This window comes from Netta rufina, assembly GCF_964035555.1.
Source record: "Netta rufina genome assembly, chromosome: 3".
NCBI lineage: Eukaryota > Metazoa > Chordata > Aves > Anseriformes > Anatidae > Netta > Netta rufina.
The window spans coordinates 61825093-61836330 of NC_140125.1; the positions used below are offsets into that span (position 1 = coordinate 61825093).

The 11238-nt window shown below is 37.3% G+C and overlaps 1 protein-coding gene across 1 annotated transcript in view; it reads right to left on the minus strand.

Moving 5' to 3' along the window:
- Nucleotides 1–10265, minus strand: part of CEP162 (centrosomal protein 162) — a 39707-nt gene extending 29442 nt beyond the window's left edge. The window contains exons 1-2 of the mRNA XM_084285070.1: nucleotides 10191–10265; nucleotides 4980–5118 (exon numbers count right to left, since the gene is read on the minus strand). Coding sequence (XP_084141196.1) covers nucleotides 4980–5118; nucleotides 10191–10250 — 199 coding nt within the window. The 5' untranslated portion in view covers nucleotides 10251–10265. The remainder of the gene's footprint in view (nucleotides 1–4979; nucleotides 5119–10190) is intronic.
- Between the last annotated feature and the right edge of the window lie 973 nt (nucleotides 10266–11238).

Below are 11238 nucleotides of genomic sequence, written 5' to 3' on the forward strand. Positions count from 1 at the left end.
TGAGGCATCACTTCTCTACCTTCATTCTCCCACATCTATAGAAACACCAAAAATGGTGACAGCATACCTTCAGTTGTAAATAATGCAAACACCTGTGCCTTTTAAAACAGTAATTTGACATAACCGTCAAACTTCTGTTGCTCACATTTCAAATGTTAAGCCTAATTTGAGACAGTCGATTTTACTGTTTATAACCCAGACCGAGATGCATTATAGCTATTTTGTGCAAAGGAGGCTTATGAAAACAGGACATACACTCTAGAAATGTACTCTAAGGAAAATGATCTATAGACTATGTAGTCACAAAGGATCAACTGCCAAATATTTCTTTGTCATGGCTCTCCAAAACATTATTGAATCTGTTTGAATTCAACACCAATGCCACATGTAACCTAGTCTATCTATCTATTTATCTCTATATATATAACTCAAGTTAATTGTTGCTCTATGAAACACATTTGTGTAAAGTACAGTAGCAATTATAGCTCTTAATTATTCTTTGGAGTTTCTTCTCAGATAGCACTAATAGTTACTTTACATAAACGGATGAATCTGAAATTACATTGACTAAAATAAACCTGCAGATTAAATAACCCAATTTGTCATTACGATACCAACTGCACTGTTTCCATTTCAGAGGCAGCATGCACAGCAGACGGAAAATAATATCAATATAAAATTAATATAATACTTATCTGACTGGAGTTTTTCAGCTTTGACAAATAGAACACTGAATATTAATATTTCTTGAGTAGGAAATACAGAAAATATATTTTCTGTTTACTAACTATACTGATCTTTGTTATGACTTTCAAGGTTATTTTCCTCCCCCACTTGCTTACATTCAATACTGTCTGCCTACATTGCTAGGTACAGTGATCAATGATGTAACAACAATTAAGCAAAAGTTCACACACTTGTTAGTTTCTTCTGGAAATGACAAACAAATTAAGTGGCAGCTTGCTTTTATGAGAAAACTATGGTCAAATGGACTGCTACAAAGGATTTTCTACAGGAAATGTACTACTAATGTAAGGCTGATATTGAATAAACTGAACAAAACATATTTAATCAAATACCAGACTGGGAATCTGAATGTGGAATCTGTTTTTCACTGTTTTCCACTACTTCAGCATGGCTTTCCATCCCTTTCTTCTCTTTTCTCACTTTAACAAATCTTGTTTGAAAATCTTGAAAAGTAAGACAAACAGCAAGAACAGATAGGCAAGCAAGACAGGACAGGAGTTATTATTACCCAATTTCTCTTTATCATTTAAATGGCAAAAAACAAGTAGACATTATATTAGTTAGAGATATGTCTTTAACCTGTCAAATATGTAAGACTGTATCTTGAATCATAATTTACGCATTTCATCTTAAAGCTGAAGAACAGACTTCAAACGTGCCTAGAATAATAAGCAGAGTTATTTTAAAATGTACTTTACTATGCTTAGCCAAAAGAACAGAAGTAGTTTACTCTGTTTACCATTAGCCTACAAAACCAAGTGAAAAGAGGTCATTAGTGCAAATTGCTACCTATTTCCCAACACTTTGGCAATGAGACGCCTTGGAAAAAACAATCAGACAACAAATACATGCATAAATATGGAGTCCTCCAGTCACCCCTCTTACATCTTTCGGGAAAGCATGGTACAGAAACAAAAGCAACTCAAAATGAAAACCCCAAACTGGAAACCGTTTATCACCTTGGTGCATAGCTCAAGCTAATTAGCCAGACTCTGCACTTCATTAATATCACAATCTCTCTCCACGGTGCCACTCAAACACATCAACTCATACGGAGCTAGCTCACGTATTTGTAATGCTGCACTGGGGGTGGAGGTGAGATTCATACATTTACATAATGTTAAATCACGATAACAAAACACTTTGAGAATAATAATTATACTACCTGACAGCCTGTTAATAAGAGTCTTATCTGCAAACCAACATGGAGGTTCAAGCTTATGAGAATTCACAAGGATCTGCACAAAGTTTTGAAAAATGCTAAATTTACACTTCTCAAAAGTTAAGCTCAGCTTAATTTCCATAGTTTTCAACAGAGCAATATTACTATTTCTTCAGCAGGACAATTATTCTGCTACGTACGGCACATTTAACAACCTTACAAAAAGCTAAGAACTAGATCACCTTCTCCTCATTTGCAGTAACTTACGTTGCAATGCTGCTGTACCTTCATCCATTATTAATACACCTGAGCAACATAATACATAACACACATCTACTGAAGAATATTAGACCTAGCAAAATTGTGTTTGATGGAAGCACAGAAGCGTGCAACACAAAGAGACAGAGAAAGGAAAAAAAACGAGCAGTTCTAGAACCATATCAGTAACTCAGGAAGAGTATGAATATGAACAGTCTCGCTTCTTTCATGGGTAAATTGATTCCATGCTTGCAAAACTGGATAGATTTACTTTCTACATATTTTCACATTAAAAGATAAGTTTGTTTTAAGGTATCTATGATGCTTTTACCCTGATGGGCAGCTAAGCTCCACTACAACCACTCTCACTCCCCCTCCTCCAAGGAGAAGTGGGAGGAACTATGATGGAAAAAGCTCAGGGGTTGAGATAAGGACAAGGAGATCACTCAGCAATCATGTCACAGGCAAAACAGACTCAGCATAGGCAATAAATTATATTAATCTCCCTACTACTAACAAGCTATAGCAGTGAGAAAATAAAAACAAACTAAAAACACCTTCTCCCCATCCACCCTCTTCTACCTCCTGCCCCCGAGCAGCACAGGGGAAAAGTGTACAAGGGCTGCAGTCAGTCCCTGACACTGTCTCTGCCGCTCCTTCACAGTCACTCTCTGCCCCTGCTCCGGGATGCCCATCCCAAACTGAGCCTACAGGGGCTGCCCACAGGCAGCAGCTCCTCAAGCACTGCTCCCACACGGCTCCGTCCCACGGGGTCCATCCCCCAGGAGCAAACTGCTCCAGCACGGGGCCCCCACGGCTGGGCAGCAGCTCCCCCCAGACCCCCTGCTCCTGCGTGGGCTCCTCTCCACGGGCTGCAGCTCTGGCCCGGGGCCTGCTCCTGCGGGGGCTCTCCATGGGCCGCAGCCTCCTCCAGGCCACATCCACCTGCTCCACCGGGGGCTCCTCCACCAATGCGGGGGCTGCAGCGTGGAGATCTGCTCCATGTGGGACCCATGGGCTGCAGGGGGACAGCCTGCTCCACCAGGGGCCTCTCCCTGCACAGCCCGCAGGGGAACTGCTGCTGCCTGCCTGGAGCACCTCCTGCCCTCCTGCTACACTCACCTGGGGGTCTGCAGAGCTGGTTGTCTCCCACTTTCTCACACCTTTCTCCCAGCTGCTATTGCACAGCAGTGTTTTTTTTTTTTTCCCCTTTCTTAAATCTGCTCTCCCAGAGGCCCAACCAGTGTAATTCCCTGGCTCAACTCTGGCCAGAGGCAGGTCTGTTTTGGAGCTGGCCCTGATCTGACATGGGGCGGCTGCTGGGTGCTTCTCACAGATGCCACCCCTGCAGCTTCTCTGCTACCAAAACCTTGCCACATGAACCCAATACAGGACCTTAACAAGTTTACTAGAAATTTATTTGTATTTCATATGTCAACAAACTGAAGATCAAGCACGTTTCAGTTCTTGTAGCTTTTCCTCTAGTTAAACTGCACGGCTGAAAAGATATTCTTAGCTTAAAAAATATAAGCCATTGAATTGGTCTGGACAGGAACAACTTGACACCATCACATCACTTCTGGTTCTGCTTTGCACTTAACCTGTATAAGAACTGTTCTCCAAAAGTTCTAATTAGCCTGCCCTTTAGGTACCTATTCCAGTATTTCTGGTTGAAGTAGCATGAGAAGCATCAAAGCCCTTTATGGGTTGACTCAAGCATCTCAGAAAAATCATGGAAGAATGACAAACTTCTAAAGACCCCTGAAAATTTTCATTGAAAAAAAAAAAAACAGAAATGAGGTCATGCTAACTGCTTAATTATCGTACTATGCCCACACTGCTCGTCAGGATTTTTTTGGAAAGCAGTAAGGAAATCACAATGTCTCATAACTACCTAACAGGCAGCTGCACTGCCTGATAGGAGTTTTCTCATATCCATTGGAGTTCGCCAGCAACATCTTAAAAGCCAAGGACATATCACAAGTTCAGACAACATCCATTAAAGGTTATGCCTAAATGGCACAATTTCAGACTAAGATTTGACCTGAACTATAACACTCACAGGACAGAGCTATTCTTAAAGTATTGCTGGTAGTCTCTGATTTTAATTTCATCATATGAAAACCTGATTTCTGGGATTTTCTGTTAAGCTCCGTTACAAGCTACACAAATCCTGAAAAGAAGAGGCCACTGATTATTAAAAGAATAAGAGACAATCACCCTGTGGAAACTAACTACTCCTACGGTTTGCTACCAAACAGGGAAACAATGAAGGAATATTAGTCTAGAGGTGGAAAGCTTGCAAGAAATATATTTGCTTCCATAACTACATGACCAAACAGTGAACTAATAACAGCGTTATCACGACCCTTATCTCCTTGAGCCATGCTTTATGGCAAGGGAAATATTGAGAATACTGACAACAGATGTTTTTGAATCAGCCGCTGTTGTTAAACCATCAGTATAAGAACAGGTTGGTTACAAAACATACCTGTAAATATTTCAGCAGAATTCATAACTTACATTTTCTAATCACCTCACTCTTTGTAATTACTCTTTACAAGTTTTAGTAACTTGAAAACTACACAAAAAAAAAAAAACACAAACAAAACAGCAGAAAGCTTGCTTACAGCTTGAATATGATCTCTCTTAAAAAATACGATTACATTTGAGTTTTATCCTTTGCAAACTTGCATTGTAATGTTCTAAAGTACTTGAGTTGCATGGACATCATTTGAAATCAAGCCTGCGTGAAGGGAAAGAACTAGCCTGACACCCTGTGGCCAAAAAACTGCAGAACAACATTATTTACCACCGTCATCTGAATCTTCCTCAGTTATCCACCATGGCACTGAATCCTTTTTCTTCGTTTCTTTTTTCCTTGGCTGTCCCAACGTCTCAAGAATGCTGGACTTTTTTTTTGAATTTCCAAGTGAATCATCTGAAAGAGACTGGATCAAATCATATACAAGATTAAAGACAGCTTTTACTTTTTCTCATTAACTGTTTAACATTGTTTAACTGTATTTTAGCCACTCAGTTCTTGAACTGCGTTCAGATGCCTGTCTTTACTCCCCCCATCTGCTTTTTTTTTTTTTTGGTGTTTTTGTTTTGTATATGCATGAAAAGAATGAGTAACAGACAATAACTATATTCATGTGGAGCAATACTGGAGATTATATTGTAACACCACTGCCAGAATTTAAAGTATTAAAAGTTAACTGCTTTGTAGAGTTTATGTTCAAAAGAACAGTATCATCAGCTCCTTTTTCAATTAGTTACAACATATAACAACCTGACAAAATCCTGCCTACATCCCCAAAGATTAAAGAAAAAAATAAGTAGCATAGAAACTGTTTTGCTTGGCCAGGCTTTTTACACAAAATCATTATCAATATTCTAAAAGTGAACCTTCACAAGTAACTTTCTAGCTCCCAGCAAAACAGAATTCAGAAATTCACTTTGTACTCATGGAAATGAACAGAAACACCAAATCCCTTTCTATCTGACTCCACGTATTAAGCTTTGATATATATTTTTTTTTAGTTATCTATACTGATTTGACTGATGGATTAATTCAGTGGAGAAGAAAAGGCTACAATATCCTAGGAATTTAGTTATGAAATAGTAATGGGAAAAGATCTACAAACCCTTCATAAGACAACAGCACTTTTCTTAAACAATACAACTTGCTAAATAAAATCTCTTTTAGTACAGCTCTCTGTGGCTTATGGCAGTATCTGAGCCCCACTTAGATAGCTGTCCAGACACTGAACAAGGAAATATATTAATGTAGGAAATATAACTTAAGAACTACACAGGAAACCTGACATTTCCAGTCTTTCTCCTTCCTTGGCAGAATCACATGTTCTCTACCTACACTAACACCACCAAAGAGGCTCAAAGAAGCAAGAAAGTGCACTGCAAGCTTATGTGTTACGTAGTCCCTGTGCTTAAATTCAGTAAGCAGAGGGTTAAGGGGTGTGGCATACTGTTTATTTTTATCCTTTTTATTTTTTCTTTTTTTTTAGCCTTACTTTTTTAAATCAATTGTCCTAAAGTGACTTACAGAACACAGTAATAGTGTTAGCAAAAGCCATAAAACATAGGATGCAAAGAATTCACATATGGAATGCATCATACAGGAAGATTTCAAAAGCTTCACTTTTATACTTGTCACAAATAAAAAAACGTGACAGTCCAAACAGAATACTGGAAGCGACGGGATCACGCATGCTTAATATGTAAAGTGCAACAGGATGTTTTATTAAAACATTCCTCTGTAGTCCACTGCCTGACTTCTATTGTATAAAAAGCATTGCCATAAAAGGCTACTTTTACTTGATATCTAACGCTTCAATTTATATGCGCCTAACAGGAACATTCATAAAACACCAATCATCCCAAAGCACCATTTAAGAAAAAAAAATAATTCTTACTAATATCTCTGACTAATAACGTCTTCAGAGTTTGCAATTGCACCTTCAAAAACTAAATGCCTGTCACAGTTTAAGTACCCCAAGTCTCGCAGTTTAATAAAAACAATTTTTGCAAGTTATGGAACTGTTAGACAACAGGATGTACTACAATTACTTTATGTTGGCTCAGCCACATAGAGCAAAAGTGTCTTACATTTTTAATAAATGTCCTATAAATAACAACTTCCTTACACTAGTCTCTACCAAGTACTAGTGCCATTGTCCCCAAAGGTTTGGTTGCAAGTACTGACAGGTGCTCGATGCAGGCTTTGTTGTCACTTGCTGTTTCTTTTATGACTAACAGCATCGTCTACTCTGCAAACAGAGTGCTTCAGTGATGCTCATACTCCTTAGAGCATTGTAACTAAAGAAACTGAAACTCCCAGATGTTGCTCTCAAGTTCTGGAAACTTTCTATGTCCAGCCATCTTGTCAACTGCAGACAGTAAAGTTGCAGCAGCTGGAGAAGAAATACTGACACAAAAATGCTAGTGTTTTTCCAACAGGTCAGCAGCCTCAACAGTGAAACTTAGATTTTTCTTGTTTGTTTGCTAAAAGAAAAAAAAAATTTTTTTTGGACTGGTAATGGATTTTCAGTACCAGTAAGTGGTACCAAATTCTTCCTAACCCCTACAAAAGAGCCTCTCAGCCTTTCAGTTACAGAGACAATAACCACAAAAAAAAAAAAAAAAAAAAAAAAGTTGTTTAATCTCAATTTAAATAAAAGCAAAGTCATTTTTAAGATCTAGGACCACTATGTCACATAATCAGCTTACCATCTCCTATAGAGAAGGAATTTAAGAAAGTAGATAAGCAAATGCAGCACTGGATCAAGAACACTTTCATGAACAACTGCCCTAACTATTTTGTGAAAAAAGTCTTTTTTCAAGAAAATAAGACTACTCCAAATTAAAATACCTTAATATATTTGATCTTTTAATAAAAAATTAAAAATGCTTTTCCAAAACATTTCACGTGGTTTAGTGTGAAATACTACTATTCTGTGGTACTCCACAGATTTGCTAATTAAGATGACATAGCCTTTCCAGTCTTCCTTCTCAGCTGTAAATGAGTATTATGTAGAACGAAAAACAACCTAGAAGTCTAGAAGCAGATAACAGCTTTTTTCTAACATTGCTTTGCTTGAAATATCATCAAAAAATGCAAATAATGGAAGCATTGTGTATAAGAAAGAACTTGCATAGCATGTCCCATGGGAACTACACAGCCAACACTCAGAAAGCTCACGAGCTATACCAGTATGACAGGTGATACTTAAAAAAAATCAAACTGACAGTAGGGGAAGTACACTGAAGCTGGTGGAAGTCGAGGGGAAGGATCACTGGTACATAGACAACACAGGAACAAGAGAAGAATTATGGATGACAACAGCTTGTTGAATCCATAATTCTCTTCAGCCTTCGTAGTCTACATATCTACAAATAAGTAGATTGGAGTAAGTATCATCAGGCAGAGGAATTCTTAAACGGCCAATTCCACATGCAGTAATTGTTACTATATGTTTGTTCCCTTCTATGTAATGACAGAAGCCGAGAAAATCCACTTCATTGACAGTTTCTGAAGTTCACTGAGTATGTCAAAGGATTTCTTTAGTTTAATTCACATTCACATTTAGTTTAATTCACTAGATCTGCATCATCCAATTGTATCCACAATGTTCCTTTTAACTTTTTGTTTTCATCTCAGACACGCATACAATCTACAATCCTCCCCAAATAAAAGTACTTTGACTAAGTGCAACCAAGAGTTACTTAAAAGGGGAAAACATCCTGCTCCCTTTCTTTCCTAAAACATTTGCTTAAACAATACCAAGTCTTCCTCCAACTACTAAGAAACTTTCCCAACCCCTTCCTCCTGCTTAATACTCTCAACACAAACATCACCTACACAGCCATGTGTTTCAAAAAATGGAGCACATCAGTTTCTCATCTTTCTAACACTAAAAGGCTGCCCGCTTTTTATGAAAAAAACAATAGCAAAGGGAAGAACAGAGTGGAAGATGCACGCACATGAAGTACAGCATAGATAATGTCATTATTTGGGTCTGTAGCTAGCAAAACATAAAATAAAACATACTTGTAATGACTGGATGGACAGTATATATGTGTAAAGTGTTTAAGCTTGCTTAAAAATAGTTTTAGTTTGAAACGATAAAAAAAGTTTAAGATATGAGCTGTTAAAAGTTGCTTTCTCTGAACGATGCCAAATGCCACTTAGAAAAAACACAACAAAATAGCTGTATTGAATTATTCTAACTCAACTGTTCTCAACATGGACAATAACTGAAGAGTAAAAAGAACATGTAAATGAAGAATAAAATACAAGAAATGGTCATATACAGGCTTTTGTTAGATGCACAAAATAAATAAAAAAAATAAATCTCTTATCCTCCCCAGAGCAACTGCCTTCATAACAATAGAAGAAGCATTTTTGACAGAAATGCAAATCCTACTTTGCTATTTTTACTTCAATTAGTAACTCCAGTGAATTCAAGAAAGTCAGTTACATCATGAAATTAAAGGCCAAAATTTACCTTCAAGATCTTTGTGAATCTTAATATTCGGATAGCATATTAGTTCTCTATTCTCTCAATTTTGTATTGCTCAATTAAGTAACATCTATATTGTGTTTGTAAAAGCAGCTGCATGATATTCAACCCAGAAAGAGGGACTTGGAAAAACTGAAATCTCCATGAAAAAGAAGCCTCCTATTACTACAGTTTTCCACTACACAGTAGAAAGTGAAAGTTTAGGTGCTAGCTTCTATAAAACTTCTCACAAGTAATTACATTGTACAAAAAACACACTTTATGCATTCATTACTTACAAAGACCCCAAGAAAATTCTTGCAATCGCTAGCTACACTTGTACACATACTGTCGTAGCATCCAGTAAAGGCCTTACTTGTGTGGTATTTGTATCTTAGGCTTACCACAGTGTGTCTGATATACCAGAAAGCAAACTCTGAAATTGCAAAGCTTATTCCAATGAAAAAGTACACCAAATTATGACACTCTGACCATGTCCAGTAATTGCTAGCTGAAGTCATAACCCACAGATGTGCAAGATTTTGCCTACATGCAGAAACATCAAGCAGGATGAGCAAAAAAAAGATTCAAATTATTTTTTTCCAATCACTACAACATATTTAATTTTGTTACAATTAAAATGAGTGTTTAAATATAGTTCGATGAAATTAGGCGTTACACGGAAAAATAAGGACATCTTGCAAATGTACCTTGCAGCTACATACAGAGGGTTTTGATCTCATTGGCTCTATTCTAAAGAAATAACCTAGCAGTGACAAAATAATCATATTTAATCATAAAACTGTTCTCTTGATTTCAGTACAGCAGAGTAGTATGAATTCAGTTTAGCAAGGGAGCTATGACATTGCAAGGACCCACTCATAAAAACAGCTACGTGAATCATATGACAGAAGCACAGCTGCATCTTCTATTTCATACTCAATTTTTCTTCTGTGTTTTAATGGAGAAAATGAATGTGACCTTGCTCTGAGACATACCTCTTTCAGAAACTCTTCAAACTGCTCATCTAGTTCTTCTTTTGAAAATCGATGAGCCATTATCTGCAACTGGATGTTACCTTCTAAACAATAAGAAAAAAGTTAATTAAAAGCATTCTAAAATTAGGGGTAGCCTATAAATTTTCTGCTTTCACAGGGCTATAAGCAAAAACATCTCCAGATAGATGTCAGAGTTTTCCACTCCTAACCCAAATCTACGTTATTAACTTAATGAGACAGTCAACACAAACAGATTTGCATTACTCAGATTCCATATAATAAGAATACTAATTTCCAGAACAACAGCTACAGCATTTACACAGCATTTATTGTGAGGGATAAAGAAATGACAAGTCTCTTCACCACCTTTAAATTATTCTTTAAAGGACATCTCTCTTTGCTACCTACAATTAAGAGTTCTGTCAATGATAAATCAAGAATCCACAGCATTAATATTTCCCATCTCTTTTAAGGGCTTTTAATTCCTAAAAGCAGATACATCTGGCATTGTAACTTTTGCTTCATAGTCTCTGCTGTGTTTAGGACTCACTAAATAACAAATACATAAAAGCCTTCAAAATTAGAGGATGACATTCAGTTTGATCTGCCCCAAAACACAAAACCAAAAGCACTTGCCCTCCTCTCATTCCCAAAAGTCTTTGTTGATTTCTCAGGTATAAAATATGCCCCACACTCAAAATGCTACAAAGCTTTTGCATATCACAACGCTCAACACATATGGCTACCGTCAAAACTGCACACACATTGCAGTATTAAACTACTTTAGCATCCTCCAGGCAGAGAAGCGCTGCATAAACATGAAAGGGCTCAACACTCGCAGAAATGCTTTTACCATTAAATAAAACTTCTCTCAAATGGAGCCCTCTCAGTACACAGGACTGTTACCTACCTACTAAATGGATTCTGACAGATGAGTGGTGACAACCGCTTCCTGCTTTCACTCCTTATTCATCCGCAGACCACCCGACACTTTGGCTTTGACAGAAATAAAATAAAATAAATAAAATAAATTAAAGTAAATAATATA